Source organism: Bactrocera neohumeralis, chromosome 2 (genome assembly GCF_024586455.1).
Source record: "Bactrocera neohumeralis isolate Rockhampton chromosome 2, APGP_CSIRO_Bneo_wtdbg2-racon-allhic-juicebox.fasta_v2, whole genome shotgun sequence".
Taxonomy (NCBI): domain Eukaryota; kingdom Metazoa; phylum Arthropoda; class Insecta; order Diptera; family Tephritidae; genus Bactrocera; species Bactrocera neohumeralis.
This window is the reverse complement of record NC_065919.1, coordinates 25,139,263-25,158,501: the sequence shown is the minus strand read 5'-3', so window position 1 is coordinate 25,158,501 and position 19,239 is coordinate 25,139,263. Positions and strand designations below refer to the sequence as shown.

The 19,239-nt window shown below is 40.0% G+C and overlaps 1 protein-coding gene across 2 annotated transcripts in view; it reads left to right on the top strand.

Moving 5' to 3' along the window:
* The window catches only part of LOC126765057 (zinc finger protein rotund), a 119,636-nt gene that overhangs the window by 7,278 nt on the left and 93,119 nt on the right, over positions 1-19,239 (top strand). Inside the window, exon 3 of one of the 2 annotated variants that reach the window (XM_050482660.1) lies at positions 17,990-18,085. In XM_050482660.1, coding sequence (XP_050338617.1) covers positions 17,990-18,085 — 96 coding nt within the window. Of the gene's footprint in view, positions 1-17,989; positions 18,086-19,239 lie in introns of those variants that run through there. The other variant, XM_050482674.1, reaches the window with a different exon arrangement.

Here is a 19,239-nt window from a genome sequence, read left to right as displayed (position 1 = left end):
TTTTGTTTGTCAGCCGCAGGTTTTGGGGAAATTTCCCCAATTTCTTCCCTCTGAATCTGCCACTGGCATATACAATATACACTTTGTTATTATATTTATATATTTTAGATCTTTTGTAATTGACGGCTTGACAGTTTTTTTGCATGATTACCATAGTAAAATATGCCCTAGTAAAATCTTAACTAATTGCAACGCGTTAAAGTTCAGGATTAGTAAAATTTCACCAAATCCTGGTCAGTGTCGGATACACTTTTAAGTTTGACTATCCTTCTCGAAACCCAAATTTTCACTCGATATTGAACACTTCCTTTTACACAAAAATACTGAGCACCCAAGTCGGTTGTATTGAAAATAGAACGAGGAGCAAAGAAGAATTTAAACAGACGCAATACAAACACAACGGAACAAGTGCACTATACATATGTATGCGTAAATTTTGTTGTGTGCTCTTGTTTCTTTAAAACTGCACTGCCTTCGAGCGGCAATCACAATCGTTTGACTGACCCTCAAATATTCATGACTTGTTAAAACTAAAAAAACAACAAGTAAGTAAGAGCTAAGTTCGTGTGTAACCGAATATTTCATTATCTTTAAAATTCAAAAATTCAAAGCCGGGAAATACCTTGAGGTTTTGGCAAAACTTTATATTAACAAAATTTTTCGTAAGAATTCATTATACAAGTTGCAGTCCAAAGTAAACAGAACTTAAAAAAACCGAACAAATAGTTTTTTCGGCAAAACCAATTTATTTTATTCAAAATAGTCTCCTTCTGCTTCAATACAGCTTTTTGCACGGTCCAAAAGCATGTCGAACGAGTGTTTTAGCTCGTTGGCTAGTATGGCGGCCAGTATGCCGGTGCACTTTGAATGGCCTCTACGTCTGCATAACGCTTTCCTTTCATGGGCAAATGCATTTTTCCGAAAAGGAAGAAGTCGCACGTTGCCATATCAGGTGAATACGGGGAGTGGTTAATGGTTAAAATGTGATTTTTGATCAAATAATCGTCCTTCGAATGTTGAATTCTGAGCAATTTTTGGTCGTCAGTCAATTTGTGCGGAACAAACCGTGCACACACCTTTCGTAAGCCCAAATGTTTGGTGAAAATGCGATAAATCGATGTTTTGTTCAATTCCATTTTCATGAATTTCAATGATGATTTCGGCTGATTTTTGATGAATTCACGCACAATTTCGATGGAATTTCCGGTGATCACGGATTTTGATTGGCCCACATGTTGATCGTCATTTATGTTCTCACGACCACTTTGAAAACGTTGAAACCACTCGTGCACTCTTCTACGGGATTGGCAATCATCGCCATAAACATGTTTCATCAATTGAAACGTTTTGGTAAAAGTTTTACCAATTTTAAAACAAAATTTCATGTTGGCTCTTTGTTCGAAGCTCATTTTCGCACAGATAACACAAACATACTAACACTTAAAACTCAATAACTTCACTTCCATTCTATGAAATGTCATGAAATTCTCACTGGACAATCGATAAAGATAGCAGATTCTAACGCACCAGTCGACATATACATAGATGGCGCCACCAAGGGTGCGCTAGATTCAAAAAGTCCTGTTTACTTTGGAAAGCACCTTGTAGTATGTGGCATAAGTCAACCGGATGCTCGAAGACTCAAAGGCACACTATTATCAAGAAAGGAACCTCTCGGAATTTCAATAATGTACCTCATAGTTGTACCGTTATTTTAGGCAAAAAATCAGCTATAGGACTGCGGTAAACATTGTCAGTGTCTGGGCATTTGAAAGATTTGAAAAGTTATGGTCGGATTTCAACTATTATTGAACCTTGCAGACACTTTACACTCAAGCTTTTATTCCCATAAAATGACTGTTTGATTAAAGGCAAGAAGGATTGTAGGCGTGGCAATGGCTCGAGAACCGTCTACGGAATGTACCAAGTTTCTTCAAGATATCTCAATTTTTACTCAAGTTGTCGCTTGCCCGCCCAAACAGTCACTGGAAATTAAGCTTTACCCTGGTCTACTGATGGCGTACATATAATCCTAGAACTATTTCAATTAGTCTTAGGTGCTACAAGCAACATGTTGCAAGAGTATAAAAAGCAAAAAACCAGCAAAATAAAAGCAAACGATAAATTATGACCACATGAAGAAATCGAAGTTTACTCCTACGTTCTCTAACTCGCTGTCTACTTTATATTCATCATATCGAGCATGGTTTGCATTCTGTATGCCGTTCACCAGTTATGCTTCTTCACTTTTCTTTCTGTTTCTTTTTTATTCACTGCGCTTAGACCCATTTTCGCTCAGCCATCGGCGTTGCATCTTGTGCTTTGTACCGGTAATTGTTCTTTGTTTTGTTGCCTTGTTAGCGGCGAATTGAATTTCTGTTTCTAGTTATATAAATATGTATGTACGTGTGAGGGTTTGCTTTTAGTGCTAAAGCCTGAATCTTGTAATACTGAACGCATTTTGACTCTTTCTTTTCATTAATCTCTAGACTGGAGTGAGAATCACGTTTCTTTGGGTCCTTTGTTGTTTTCTAACTCACTAAGTCTGTTCTGAATGTCAATTTCAAAACAGGTTCACTTTACTCTACAATCAATAAAAGAAAATATTTATGATTTGCCACCTCGTACTGGTAAAGGTTCTAGAACCATATGAAAAAGGTATCCTCTTTTACGATTTGAATATATGAGGCACTTCATCAAAGTTCATAGTCACCTCACGACAGCGTTGCCGTCAGGTTAGGTAAATAGGCTGATTTCGCCAACGGATAATCGCACTTGAACTGCTGAAGACCCTTATCCTTTGCAGTGTCCAAAATTCATAGGTATGGATTTAAAAGATCGTTGCATATCGACAAAACACCTAAAGCCTACCACGAATTTATTGAGACGGCTAATATCGATTCCAGCTAATTTGCTGAGTTCGTAAAACGTACGAGAACCGAGATGCTTCAATCGTAGTCCGGCAAAAGTTGGACAGTAGAGAAGAAAGTGTCTAGATGTTTCCACCTCATTTTCCTTCTTACAATTTTGACAAGTTGTCTCCTCCAAAATATTTAGCCTCACCGCGTGAGTGCCAACGGGACAGTGCCCAGTTAGTACGTCTATCATTGCGGCGATGTAGGCCTTGCTAAGGCCCTCAGTTCTATGAACTCGTTACGTTCCACTAAGGGCCAGAAGGCTTCCGCAACCAGAAAAGTGTTGGTTTCGAATCTCATGCAATGCCTACAGATCAAGAACCCGAGTACAGGTGGCAGGGGAACCTCTGCTCGGTCCAATTTGATCAAAATTATTCCGGCGATTCCGCTATTCTCAGACAACCAAACAAGTTTAATATGGAAGTATCTTGATGCTACTGTCGATATATAAGTAAGCTGCTCCTTATTATAGTTGCAGTATTTCAAAAGATTCTTTAGTTCTACGAATCTCGAGTTCCCAGCTTTATCGTGATATAGGCGTGTATTGGGATACTAATTCTGTAAATTTTGAACTGGCAATTTCAGGGAATCAAGAAATTTACATCCATTAAACGACCATTTTCTTCTTGTTTTCTCTATCCATATCTTCTTCTTCTTTTTTATTGGTGTAGACACCGCTTCCGCGGTTAGAACCCACTTTACAACATTCTCTATTCAGATCTACAGCTCGAATTATTTTCTTTAGGAGTAGATTGAAGAAGTTACAAGATAGGGAGTTGCCTTGTATGAAACCTCGTTTGGTATCGAACGGCTCGTAAAGGTCCTTCCGGACCCTGACGGAGCTTTTGGTGTTGCTCAACGTCAGTTTAGGCAGGCAGCTCCTTTTTGTGCTGTCAAAAGCAGTTTTGAAATCGACGAAAAGGTGGTGGAGTCGATCCTCTTTTCCTTGTTTTTTCCACGACTTGACATATGGTGATTATCTGGTCAGTTGTTGATTTTCCAGACCCAAAGCCACACTGATAAGGTCCAATCAGTTTGTTGACGGTGGGCTTTTATTTTCATAGAGTACGCGCGATAGCACCTTATATGCGACTGTGGGGTCTTCCTTTTTGTGGAATTGACAGAGCACACTTAAATTCCAATCGTCGGGCATGCTTTCGTCATACTCCTTTTCAGTTTTTCACCTCCTTATTTGAATAGCTCTGACGGCAATACATTGGCCACGCCGCTTTGTTGTCCTTCAGACGGGTAATTGCTGTTCGAACTAATTCATAGTAGGGCAATGGAATGTCTGCTCTATCGTGATCGATTGGGGAATCGGGTTCCATCTCGAAGTGTTATACTTTCTCAGCCGTTCAGCTGGTTGGAGAAGTCTTCCCTCCTTAATTTCAGTATGCTCTAGGCATCGGTTACTAAAACACATCTTGAGGTTGTAAATAATAAGCTCCGGTTTTGAAACCTTCTGTTAGTTGCCGCATCTTTTCGTAGAATTTTCGGGCATTACCCTTGTCGGCCAGCTTGTCAAGCTCTTTGCACTCACGCATTTCGGCCTCTCTCTGTTTTTGACTTCAATTGCGTCCGGCTTCCCTCTTCAATTCTTGGTATCTATCCCATCCAGCACATGTTGTGGTCGATTGTAACTTTGCGAGGTAAACGGTCTGTTTTCTCTCCACTGCGACACGGTACTTCTCTTCTACAGCTGCTTCATGTTTAATTTCCTTAGCTACTCTATACCCACATATGTATATGAATTTTTGTAACTTGCTTTCACCGATATTTAATTATATCTTTTTCTTGTACTTATCATTTTTTGTACTTCACTAATTTTACTGATTTAAATGGAGATTGATTGTCCGAAAAGACTTCTTGGCTCACTGTTATGTAGCCAACTGCTTGCAGCTGACTTCGGCGGCACTCACATTCCAATCATCTTGCGATTTCTCTTCCTTCTTGTTTATTTCGATTTCTTTTATTTTATTGTTTAAACACACTTTGGCAAAGAAATAAAAGTGGGTGGAATATGAATCACTGGAAGAATGAATACCGTTTAATTTGGAAAACAACAACACTTGATGTTGTAGTTAAGGTGAAGTAAATAACTGCGTTTTCCGGAGAGCGACATTTTAAGTTAATTGATTTCGCACAAAATGAACTAACAGTCACATGAAATTGCTAATTCTAATTATGCAAGAAGTATGCGAGGAATAATAATGGAAAAGCCAGCAAAGCGAAGAAGAATTTACGGAGACCAGATTCGACATAGGACACCTATCACACATTCATCTTCTCATTCCCTACCCGTCTTTGCTTTTTGAGTGCATTTTGCAGAAAAATACATTACTTCGTAACGTCGTGGATGAAAGGCGGCGTAGATTAATTACTTGGTTAAAATTAATACGAAAATTTGACAATTTCAATTTCTGAAGCATTTAGTGTAACTGTGAGACATTTTCGGCGTTTACGAAAAGCTCTTCGTTTGTGCTACCGATACATTCACTAACGTTTCGACATCAAATGTTCAAAGGCCTTATTGTTGAACTAGCGTGGGAGAACCACATGCATAATCGCCATTTATGCGATTTCCATGCTCAAAAGTAATCAAAAGCTTTTTCCTTTCTTCTCGCTGCTGCTATACACATCTCTTCCTGTATTGTGTGTGTTTATTTTTCGGAATTACTAAATTGAGGTAAACCGACCCCTTGCTAAAATCATTTTCGTGTAATTGATGAAAGGCTTCTATAACACATTAAATGCATAATTTTATAAATCACACGATTTGGTACCGCCTTACGGAGCTTCTTATTCTGGAAATTGCAATGGCAGCATTTAAATATGGTATACATACCTTATTTCGCGGCTATATGAGGCGAAACAAGAAAATTTTCTGAAACCGTTATTTTCCAGAAAGCCCCAATTGCTGTACTGGGCTGTACTAAAATACTACAGCTTCCAAAAAGATTCAAAAATAATAACTACATTAGCCAACTGCCGCGAAATATGCGCCTGATCCACTGTGGATGGCGGGAGGCCACAAAAACCGCCAATTTCCAATACATTAAAGTGCTGAATGTGTTAAATTTTTGTTTTCGTTGAATTTTTCACAAAACTTTTGTGCAAATGCAAATAAAGTGTTGCGGTAGTCCGAAGCGAAAGAGGGTGACATCCCTCACCGAGGACAGAGCGAAAGAGAGAACGAGAAAGAGCGCACACGATGTGTCACGGAGTGGGCGACAAAAAATCCAAATTCTAACCTCAAACCTATAGAATGGCATACAACAACAACAACAACAGCAACAATAGGATGTGTTAGTGGAAGTGGCGGCAAAACAGCCGTTTTTTTTTGTTTTTGTTGCTGTCAGCTGACAGGCTTGCATTGGCAAACGGTTCTCTTTTGTTGTTGTTGTTGGTGTTGTTGTGGATATATGCACATGTCGAGCGTGCTGCGTGTTTGCTTTGGCAATTTATAAATGTGTGCGTGTGTGGGTGTGTAACTGCGTGTTGCTGCCACTTCTGTTGTTGCATGCACAATTCTAGCAATTTTTGTTTTTGTATTGCGTTCATTAAAAAAATGTTGTTGCCGTTGCTGGAAAAAATCAATAGAACCAGACAGGCAAAAAAATGTTAGCGTTGCCAACGAAAATGCTAACAAAAAACATTTGCAACAAAAATAAGAAAAACGAGAAAAAAATCTTGGTGTTTTTAAAGGAGAAAAAATCCAAATGAATGAAAATGCATGGTATGGAGCGTTGGACGCGCGCAAAAAGTGAATGCTCGATGAGCAAAACACAAAAATTTTCTAAAAGAAATGCGAAAAAATTGTTCATCAAACGCAAAAAAAGGTTTGCCTCCCCGCACACAGCTGTGGAAGGAGGTGTACACGGGTCGCCGTGGCGGAAAGGCAAAAAAAAAAGGTTTGTGATGTAACCAGCAAGAGTGAGGTGCAAATTAATGGCGAAAGGACACAGCTCGCCAACAAAGCAACGCGGCAACGAAAGCGGTGGTTAGTCGGGAGCCACTCGGCGCGTGATGGGATGTGGGTGGCATGAAAACGCAATAAATGTGGGGTTTAGAGAAAGTTTTGTTTTACTTTCACGGCTGCAACGCGGTAATGAAATGAAATGAGCGGGCCTGTGTAGAATGTTGCCTCTATTCCAATGGAACCGTTGGCGCCGGCGTGGGGGGTAAGCCGTAAAAATAAAGTGTAATGGAAAACAAGACAATAGTGTGACCAATACAACTAGACTCGATGCGAACATTAACCCAACATAAGAGTTGCAGATTGGTATCCAAGAACATTGCTATACACTAAATTTGCTGTTCTGAGAGAAGATCTAAATTTGTTTCTATCTCTTCGACCAGAAAGTTCAACCCTTTTTTTAAATTATGAAGCCTACCGAAGACGTGGATTCGATCCGTTGCTAAGATATAAATGTTGACCTCATCTGACACTATATTATTTTAGTATATTTTATATAATTTTCTAGAAGGCTACAAATATAAAATCAGCAACAATAAAATATTTGCAAACCAAATTTTAATGGATCGCTATTGGACCAAATTAATACATACTTTCCTATTGAGCACATGCGGTGAAGGAGCTGAGATTAAATTGTTTGGAACCCTCTAGGAGTTTGGAAATGCTGCTTAACTTGGCATGCGAGGATAGCTCCGCTTTCGGGCCCGGAGAAGTCGAGTCAATAAAAGTTAAGCCAAACATCTTGATGCTGACTAAAAAATGGTAGGCAACCCAGAACGCAAGGAGCATAGAAACTGAACTTCAATAGGTCCATCTTGGAAACCCTGCCCTGAAGTTAAGTGAAAGCGGCTCTAGGCAAGGGAAAAGTCCATGATAGGTGGAGAAGTTTTAAGTGCTTACATCACTCACGTAGGATGACGATCGCTACAAGTTGCGAAGGCATTTTAAAGAAAAGGGGATACAGGTCCGAGCAAGTTATTTAGCCTTGAAATGGTAATGCCTGTACTTATACTCGGAGCTGCACACGAACAAATAATTTCAGATTCAATATAATTATATTTATAATTATTTTAAAGTTCGTAGGCACACACGTCACACGTCTAATGAGCTTATTGAGTTTATTGGTGTGATTCATTATTCACTGCTTATCGCATTTTACAATATTAGCACTGGGTTAAATAAATAAATATATAACAGCAAAGTGTCAGAGACTAGTTCGCTGGCTAAGGCGACCCTTTGCGCGTTGAAAGAAGAAGATAGGAGTGGTGAAGTCCACTGGTAACATAGTTACGAATCGGCCGCTGATACAGTTACAACGCCGCCTACCCCAACACCACACATTGCAGCTATCTTTTGCGGCTTACAACCTTACAACTCAGTTACAACCCCGTCCGCAGCCTCTTCAGCAGCCTCACACAAAGTATTGCTCGGCAATGCAAAGGGTTCGGAAGAAATTGCAAACGACGCGCGTTGTGTAAAAAAAATTGTATTTTGTAGTTTGCCTAATTTTTTTCTGATTTTGCGCTGTTCGCTTTGCGCGACTGCTGCCATTGCCACTCCGCCTAACTCTCTATTTCGCAGCTGCCTCCTTGAACGCGCTAACGGCCAACACCGAAGTCAATGTGTTAGTCCCCATGTGCACTAGAGAAACAGCGGCCAGCTGAGGAGGAGGCAACCAACACAGACATACATACATGTATAAAGTAAGTGTGTGTGTGTGTATGTGTGGCAAGCAAGGGTACAACGAAAGGCATCGGCTTAGCGTTGATGCGGGTCGCTGTCTCGTGCGCATGCAAGCTGCGGCTGTAATGGTCGGCAAAAGGATAAGAGCGGGCTTGTGAGGAAATTAAAAACGAGCACAAAAAATGTGTAGAAAAATCGTAAAAATTGCATGAAGTGTTGGTCAAAAGCGGGCTGAAGTAGGATGCGTTGTTGCTGCGACTAAGGCGGCTAAGGGTTTCGACAAAAACAACGAACGTGTAAAAATCAGCCGATTTGCTGTGGCGCTTGTCTCTCATTTCCCTGTGTTTTGCTGCTGTTTTGTTTGTATGAAGTGGGAAGTAGTGCCATAGTGCGGCATCGCTGTAGGAAGATGCAGCATAAAAGGCAGCAACAAAGTGGAAGCCTTTTTTCCATTACTGACCACTGGCCGCCGTACATTGAATGCGAGCTGGCGCTTCCCGGCAGCTTCTTTTTTCGCGGCATTTTTCCCAACCACTTTTCAAAGCGTTTTTTCTCATAACATTTTTGTGTTTGCAAGAAAACAAACCGAAAAAATAGCTAAAAAATGCATAGACGCACGGTCCCACATACAAGCACACCTCGTGCATAGAAGTTTTGGCTTACGCCTTTTGGTCACCAACACCGCTTTTCACAATTCGGCAAAACAGCGCGCAAAATCGACTACCACGGCGGCACTTTTTGCTGAGCTGCACACAATTCCTCGATTTTTCGTTTCTGTTTTAATTATTTAATTTTGTGCTGGTTGTTTTTGAGCTCCTGCAGGAGTGCTTCCATTTTATTCCTTTCTGCTATTTTTAGGCGGCATCCCCCTTGCATTTGCCTTTCTTTTCCCTTGCTGCTAGTGGGTGGTGTGAAAATGCGTTGCTTTTGTTATTGGGTTTGAGGTGTCTTTACCGCTATTTTGTTGTTGGCTAGCATGAGTGTCACTTCGGTGAGCTGTTGCAGGCGCTTATTGCAGGGCTCACTAATGTCAGTGTTGCTCTTGTTCGCGTGATTTCCTTAAACTTTGCAAGGCTGCTGAGTAACTGGTTTCGTGAATATGGTCTTATTGAAACCCAAGAAGTTTTGCATACTTCTTTACTTGGCCATTCGTCCACCGCAGAGTTTCAATCGAAAGTTTCTAATTTCTTCCTGAGTATAATTTCGATGTTATTATTAATAGAGTTTTACAAAACCCCTTTGGTGTTACCGAGTTGACCCTTCCTTTTATGTTTGATCCGAAGATGACATTTTCCAGGGCGAGAAAGAAATTTGTTGTATTTCGAAAATATACTCTTTGCTATACCTCCTAAAGGGGCGAGAAAAAAATTTGTTGTAGTAATTCTCCTCGCTCCTCGCTCCTCGCTTATTAACGGGAACGAGCGGTACTAAATGTTTACAGAGCTGCAAAGTCCGCGCCAACTTTGAATGGGCCGCATAACAGATTGTTGCCAAAATGAATTGACTGGTTCGTCTTTTCTTATGTCAAGACAGAAAACTACATGAATCTTTCGAAAAATTGTTTTTCGATTTAGATAAAAGATGAGATTTGTAAGTAAAGTTTAAGTTAGGTTTAATTGCGATTAGAGGAGATTACCTTGAAGAATATCCAAAAGCGCAATTATTGGATTTTAAGCTTGTTGCTGTTGCCGAGATAGGCGAAACTGTTTCTCACTCGAGCTTGAGTATATTAACGCTGACATGTTAGCATGGATCCAAGTGTGCTGATTGATAGGAGCATCATGCTTACTTCTTCTTCTTCTTTACTGGCGTAGACACCGTTTACGCGGCTGTAGCCGAGTTAACAACAGCGTTTCTTCTTTTTGCAAATTGGCGCCAATTGGAGATACCAAGTGCAGCCAAGTCCTTCTCCAACGGAGTGAAAGTCTTCTACTTCCTCTGTTTCCCATGGCGGCTACGGCGTCGAATACTTTCAAAGCTGAAGCGTTTTCATCCATTCGGACCATATAACCTAGTCATCAGAGCCGCCTGTCTCTTAATTCGCTGAATTATGTCAATGTCGTCGTATAACTCATACAGCTTATCGTTCCATCGAATGCAATATTCGCCGAGGCCAACGAACAAAGGACCATAAATCCTTCGCAGGACTTTTCTCTCGAAAACTCGCAATGTCGACTCATTTGTTGTTGTCAACGTCCAAGCCTCTGCACCATATAGCAGGACGGGAATAATGAGTGACTTATAAATTTTGCTTTTTGTTCGTTGAGAAAGGACTTTTTACTTCTCAATTGTCTACTCAGTCCAAAGTAGCAGCTGTTGGCAAGAATTATTCTGCGTTGGATTTCCAGGCTGACATTGTTGGTGGTGTTTATACTGGTTCCAAGAAAAGTCGAAATTATCTACGACTTCAAAGTTATGACTGTCAACAGTAACGGGCCTCTGAATGCATTTTTGCATCAGAGGCACCTTTCGGATACGTCGGGGTGTTTTTGTGGGGCGGGATTAGAAAATTGGTCGCATTTAATTGCGGAGTGCCCAATGTACGCGGACATTAGGGATCTGGGAGATATGGGGATTAGCTGGACTGATGTTATGGTCGTTTGCGCGTGAATTATTTAAGCAACGAAGGCGGTTAGCTGTCATTAGGGTTTAGTTTTTTGTTTGATTTGTGTGTGTATGTGATGTATGTATGGGGTCCAACCCCTGGCCACCAGTCCTGAGCAGTTTGGAAGCTCAACTGGTAGTAGTTTCGGCTACGAGGGCTGACCGGAGACTTAATTCTGGTACCAGAGGGAGCAGGAGCCCTTGGAGGTAACTCCAACCTGCTTATGCGGAAGGCCCCTCGGGGAGTATCGTGGTGGTTGTGGTTAAAACCCAAATCGCGGAAAGAACTGACTTTGTCAGTTGAATGTAGAGTTGCATTGCAACCGAGTGCCGGGCCCAAAGCACGGCAGAGGTTTTAGATGGGCCTCGAACCCTACTAATGTGGTTAGTGTGTCCATTCCACACTGCCAATTGGGAAAATGCTTAGCATTCTCAGGGCGCTGATCAACGCATTGATTTGATCCGCTGTGCTTTTGAGCGCCGTGGAGTAAGGCTGTCGTCAGCAGGTGCCCACGTAAAACACAGTAACGTGAGAGCCAAATCGCGAGTGCGACGACTGTTTGTTTGATAACAGGAGATATTTCGTCTTGCCCTCGTTCACTACCAGACTCATTTGCTTCGCTTCCTTATCCAGCGAGGAGAAAGCAGAACTAACGGCGCGATTTTTTAGGCGAATATTATCAATATCATCGACGTACGCCAGCAGCTCTACACTTTTATTGAAGACGGTACCTTCTCATTTAACCTCTGCACATCGAATTATTTTCTTCAAGAGTTGATTGAAGGAGTCGCCTTGCCTGAAAGCACGTTTGGTATCGAACGGTTGGGTAACATCCTTCCCGATCCCGACAGATCTTTTAAGGTACTGCTCAACGTTGTACGACTTAAAATTGATGCAGCGCTCCTGGTAAAACTAAAAAACTCTGTAGCAGCGACCCAGTCTTCAGCCGAAAATGAATACCGTTACTTTATTATCTTCGTGTAAGTGTTCCTTAGAAATGGGCTTAAGTGGGATTCGCATACCTGTTAACAGTAATCTCAGACTTAAAATATATTAATCCAAATTAATAGCGCTCAATGGTGAAACTAACAGCTAATCGCCCAAAAAATAAGCTGTTTTTAAATGTGTTTTCAAGCAGCGACCCAGTCTTCTGCGGCTTGAATCTCCTCTATCAGATAAAAAAGCGGTCTTTTGAGCTTGGTGAACAGCCAGAAGTCGCACGGCGCCAGATCAGGTGAATACGGTGGTTGCGGAACATGGGATGGTGCATTATCGTGGTGTAAAGACCAAAAATTGTCTTTCCACAATTCCGGCCTTTTTAGGCGGATAGCGTTACGCAAACGACGCTTAACAGTTATATTTTAAGGCAGAATTGCCAATAAATATGAAGGTCTTGATTTTTGAGCGACTTTGCGCGATTTCGACTCTTTTGCAAGCATTGCCGGGTCGTAACACAGATCCAAGCTCTTCAGTGGGCTCATTGTGTTTCACACACTTCAACTTGACGCCTTTTTTCCAAAAATTCAATGTTTTCGCTCCAGACGACAAAACTTCAAATATTCGGGATGCTCCATTGTTACAACGGTTTTTATCCAAATCTTTGATTTGTTTACAATGGGAATTTTGAATCAGCTTTTGCTCAGTTGTCAGCGGAGGTATTTGAACTATATCTAGATCCAGAAATTTATCAATCAGGCATAATTTTATACACTGAACAGGGTATATTAAGTTTGTCACGAAGTTTGTCTATAATATCTATATATACATGATCGGCGTGACCAGCTGAGTCGATTTGGCCGCGTTCGTCTGTCTGTATATTTGCGAATTAATCCCTCGGTTTTTGAAATATATTATATATAAAGATCTAAAATTTTGCACAGCTGGTATCTACCTGCAAGATGTCCTGGTTGCCATAGTGATTCAACACAAAAACGTTATGCCATTATACATCCCCTAAACACACTAACCTACCTAACCAACCTCCGCAATTAGCAATGCATAACCCGTAGCTCGGTGACATACTGCTACTGGAGCTACTGAAACTAACTTGCGATGATGGAGATTTTCAGAAGATAATTTAATAGCTGTTTTATCTACATCCTCTTGAGAGTCGCTTAATAGCTCAGTATATTATTTTAGAAGTCTAAGCACAAGCTCAGATCCCGAATAACCTTCATCTTGCTCAATGCTTTCAACATCACTTGTGGACTCCGTGGGATCTTCTTTGACTATACCTACTCGTTTTCCGATGAATTCCATTGTTATGAGCAGCAGGGTCTGCATCGTTCCCATTTTAGCATCCACGCCAGACTCTGTGCGGGGTTCTCGAAGGCCTTAACGAATTTCCGTCCCACCGTTGACAGATTTGGATTACAGACTCTAATGAGCGTCCCATGCCTCAAATAATAACTTCTTTACCAATATTTGCCTATGTGCATGGAGGTTATAAATCGAATCAACCTGTTGCTTAAGTGGATCAACAGTAAGTCTCGCCACGCGTGTTCAACGAACAGTGACCAAAATAAAATTTGTTTGTAAAAATATGTAAGTAATTCCAAAAAAGGCATAACACTGCATAGTCACGAAAAATAAAAGCACAGTGGTAACCTTCAACTAACTTTTTCAAAAGCAAGCGGCAATTAGGCAACGGTTACCAGCTGCAAAGAGATAATAAAGACCACTGTTTTCTATATTTTCTAGGCCATTTGAAGCGCTTGAGCGAGAAGTGATAGGCAAAAAAATATTGGACAAATATCGCAAATAGTAAAAAATTGGCCAATAAAAGACACAAAATATGCAAATCCTAAAAAATGTTTGCCTAGCCGCAAGTGCTGTCCAGTCAGTCATATAAAAGCCGTACGCATACACAACGCCCACACGTAATACTCACGAATCAATTTGGCGCGATTTAGAAAAAATACTGTTATTCATTTCCGCCTAGCTAACCGCTGGCGCGCTCAGTCAGTCATTTAGTCGTGCTACAAGCCGGGCATGTCGCCACTTTTTATTTTCTATTTTCTATTTGACATTTGCGCTTAGATTGGCCGTCAAAATGTACTAGTGCTGCAATGGATTTTGTTCTTGCTTTTGCACTTTTTACACTTTTTGTTGTTTCCTAGCTTTATATGTTTTTCCTTGCTTTTGGCAGCCGGCGCTGGGATGCCCGTGCAATCTTTTTTATTATATTTTATTAGATTTTTTTACAATTAGAAGTTTTTGCGCCGCCTCGCTCCATTTTCTAGGTTATCGACATTTGTTTGCATACTTTTTGGCGATTTGAATGTTGGATTTTCACTTTCAGCGTTTTTTCTAAATATTTTCCGTGCGCGTTTTTGTTTGCCTACAACTGGTTTTTAGTAATAGACATTTAATAGCAACTGGTGTTCTAGAATTTTTAAAATGCAATGCAATGCAAAAGAAGTGGCGATTGCGACCTGCGGTGTTCAATGTCTGTGGCCGCGTTTGCGGTCAACAAAAAGTTCGCTTTTCAAATAGGAATGCATTCAAGAAAAAAGAAACTAGACGGCATTAGAAAGAGTTGTTCAATAAATTGTTTTGGAGAATTGAACAATTAGGTGGCTAACATTTTATTGCCTCGTTTACAAACCACACCAACTCAATAGTCAGCATACATTTAGGCGGTCAAAGGTCATATTTATAGAGAATGGCACGCCGTGGAATTGAAGTGAATTTTTTGAATTATATTTTACCAAGTCGGTGGAGGGGAGGTTGGTGGAGGGGGGTGATTCAGAGTAGAATTTAATGGTGAGGGACTATATAAATCACTTGAGTGCTCATTTACAGCTTCCATTGTTGTTGTCGAAGCGCTACTTCTGCTTTTAGCTTCGATTTTTGCAGTTTTTTGTATCCTGCTTAAATTTTTTTCCAAAACGTCTAACTAGGCATTAAATGAGTACAGCTATATCTTATTCTTTTAAGTTTAGGTTAATTTTTGATTGATTGATTAGCTGACTCAAATTGAAACTTTCAAGAGCTTCATTGCAAAACCGCGTTTTTAAATCTTGCATGACCGTGACAATAAGTGGAATGTATGAAGAAACCCTGTAAACGTCTTCACAGCTTTGAAATGGGTGATTGTTTCGATGGCTCTGATAACCACATGTTCTGGGCTTTTTCACCGCAACATCAAATTTTTCAAACATCTGTGTAGCATTTGAAAAACTTTCACCAATGTGATGTTCAGCATGCATTCTTTGAACTTACCCGCAGTAAAACGTGTTGAAATTTAACATTATGGTGTTTGTCGTATGTTTAAGCGATATGGACCAGCCGTATCGATTCGCGACTGACAGTGAGTACAGCTACCACGCGTGCACCTGCTTTGAATATGCTCCTAAATATTAACAAGTAATGTAGCCTACGACGATTGCCCATCCATTGCTTTATGGTATCAGTGGTTTATAGTATTATATATTTCTTAAAAAATGAAGCCGGTCATAATATTACAGACTGTGGAGAACGGTAATGTGGCACGATTAAAGACTTTTTCGTGTCTGAATTAGAAGTTGTGAACGACTATCGGTGGCAGCATGACGGCGCTATATGTCGTACAGCCGACGAAACTAACAATTTGTTAAAGAGAACAAAAGAATGAAAGAATCTCGTATCATAGACCTGTGGCGTGGCCACCAAGATCGACTTAACACCGCTGGACCATCTATTGTGCGGTTATGTAAAGTTGCTTGTCTGCGCATATAAACCCAAGACGATTGATACTTTGAAAGAGAATATTCGACGCGTTAGGCTGGAATTTATTCGAGTTCACCTTGAAAGTCACTTGGCCATAATGGTAAACCTTTACATTGATAGTGAAGCTAAATTCATGGCTATAACATTAAATTATATTCTTTTGTTTTTTTCTTAAATACCACATGTCCAAAAAAACACCCTTTAGAAACCAATGAGCAGCAGTTTTAAACTTCTGTTCGCAGCATCTGTTAGTCTGTTGTCGGTGAATTTTTTCGTGCGTTAAGCTGGTCCTCTGGTTTTTTTCACGGCTTCTGACAGCATTATAGGTTTTAGTTCTCAGTAAATCATCTGTCTTTTCAGTTTCAGTTTTAAAGTGATGATAAGAAAACGTTAAAGGTCAAACTTTTATTTACTTATTAAGTAGCACATTGGTGAACAGAGAATTGTTATAATTTCCCTGTTAGGAAAGGCCTTATATGCCTTTTAATAGTTTTCCACCACTATTGTTTGCACTGAAGCAAAATACATATAAAGGGTGATTCATTTGGAGGTTTCCTACTTTTTGTCTTAGATGGTCCATCCGTTGAGTCTAATTTTCCATTACTCTTTCGGGCGTTTTGACAAGTAACTGACTTATGACACGCGTGATGTTTTTCTTAAACGCTTGAATCGAAGCGGGATTGTCTACATAGACTTTAAACTTTACATACATATCCCCTCAGGAAAGAGACTAATGCTGTGATATCGACCGGCCCAAAACGTGAAATTATCTGCCCACCGAAGTGTTCTCTCAACAAATCCATTGGCTGATGCGATGTGTGGGAAGTGGCTCCGTCTTGTTGAAACCAAATGTCGCCGAGTTCACGAGCTTCAATTTCAGGCACCAAATAGTCGGTTATGATGGCGCGATAACGGTCACCATTGACGATTCTGTTCTCATCGGCATCATTTTTGAAGAAATATGTACCGATGATTCCAGAAGGCCAGAATCCACACAAAACCATTTTTACTTCTGAATGAGATGACAGCTCTTGAATCTCTTCAGTTTGCTCTTCGTCCCAAATGCTGCAATTTTGCTTGTTTATATATCCATTGAGCCAAAAAGGGCCTCATCGCTGAACGAAATTTGATACGAAAACGTGGGATCTTCTTGAAACTTTTTGCGAAAGTCGAGCGGCTCCAGTGCTTGCACAAGCTGTATTTTGACCGCATTTAATTTTAGATCTCGACGTAAAATGTGCCAAGTTGTTCCCTACGTCGGTCCGAGGTACTGCGAACGGCGTCGAATCGATTCTCCACGGTCTTCGTGTACACTTTCAGCAACGGCTGCTATATTTTCTTCACTGCTTACTGGACGTAGTCTATTCGGTCGAATATTATCCTATAATGAATGCTGGGTCTCAAGTAGGATGATGGTGTTGCGAATAGTATGCTCAGTCCGTTCATTATTTTCACCATAAGTTGAGCGAAGCGCGCCAAACACATTCTTTACAGAAGGTAATTCTATTGTGTAAGGTAATTAATTTGGTAATAAAATTGATCGATTTTTAATCGTTGTTCAGGCTTAAGTGTTTCTATGGTGAAATGACAAATAAGACCGAACAAAAATAACATTAATGCTTTGGAATTATTGGAAAAAATACCTGCACTTGGATCACCCGTTATTAGCTGGTACTATATCCAATATAATCTAAATACAGTGATGGTCTTCCTTGCCAATTTTGTAGTGGCATTTTTCGATAATATGGTATAAACTATTAGACGGACAAGGAGATATTTTTTTAAATTAATATTTTTTTGTATGGTGAATATAGTGTATATTCTTTTAACATTTTACTCGCATCGCATACTCAAATCCCTTTCATCTAATACATTTTTCAGTACTTTATTTTCTCTCTTCCATTGAAGATTGTCGTTAATTTTATTTTTGTATTTACTTCTGATTCCTAGTATATGAGTACATGTATAAACGAGTCTAATACATTTTCCTTTCAATTACTCTATTGTACACTTATCCATAACTAATTGTGTATTGTTTCTCGCTCTTTTTCTCTTTCTCTGACTCTTTACATCTTCGCATTATAATTTATGCTAACAAAGTGTGGACAACATAGTAAGGAAATTGCCGATTATAACGGATGGCCATCAGCGGCGGCAACTCGCAGCCACATGTCAGCCATCAAGCAAGGATATGAGGTACATATTTATTAACGTTATATTAAACAAAACTTTTCGATATCGAATTTAGCTGATTTTATTGTTGAGCTTAGCATTGTGTCGTGAAATCTAAGTTTGCTCATATTTTTCTAAATTAGTCATCGTTTTTGTGAAGTTAAAAGCAAAAATATTTTAGAAAAATCCGAGTGATATCAGTGAGCAATATATTATTCATATTTAATCGTTTCTAGAGTTCAAAGAAAGATTACTCCGATTTTAATGGAAAGTGAAGAGCCCAACTGTAGTATACTAAACAAGTAAAGTTTTTTACATATTTTTGCAGCGCATTATTATCGAAAAGGAAGCATCCTTTTCGTAGTATCATACAGAGATCAATACATTCGATAAAAAATCAGTCTGACGTCCACATATTCAGGATTCCGAACTTGTAAAGTTATTGTCTGATTTCGAAAATTATTAGAGTGAGATAGGTAATGAAACTTAAGCAGTATTTTGAGATACAATTAAACCAATAAAGGGGCGGGCTCACATACACTTTGTAAGAGCTTTTATAACGAATACCCAGTCAAATACCGCCCATCTGCAATACCAACACGTCTATTCTGGATGGACAAATAGTCGCCCGGATTTCAAATCTTGTCATCATGTTGTTAATTTATATATAATGGGTGATCAAAGTAGTGGTACTTTTTTCAATAGCTTTTTTTTGACAGATTACGCTTGAGTCGTGTCAAGTTGTGATGTCATTTTCGTTTAGTGTTGTTTGGCATTTCGTCATGGAAAGACTTACGCCTAAACAAAATTTACTATAAATCGTTCAGTTTTATTACGAAAATTCACGTTTTGTAAGGAGTCTCTTTCCGCGCGCATCTCTCCACTTATGCTCAACATAATCGGCTTACTGAGCGTCCTATTCGCAACACTATCTCCCATCTTGAGACCCAGCATTAATTATTGGATAATATTCGACCGAATTGACTACGTCCAGCACGCAATGAAAAAATATAGCAAACGTAGAAGAGAGTGTACGCGAGGACCGTGGAGAGTCGATTCGGCGTCGTTCGCAGCAATTCGGACTGAGGTGTGGAACGACATGACGCATTTTACGACGAGATCTTAAATTGAAAGCGTAGAACTGAAGCCGCTTAAAACGACATCGCTTCGCTCTATGG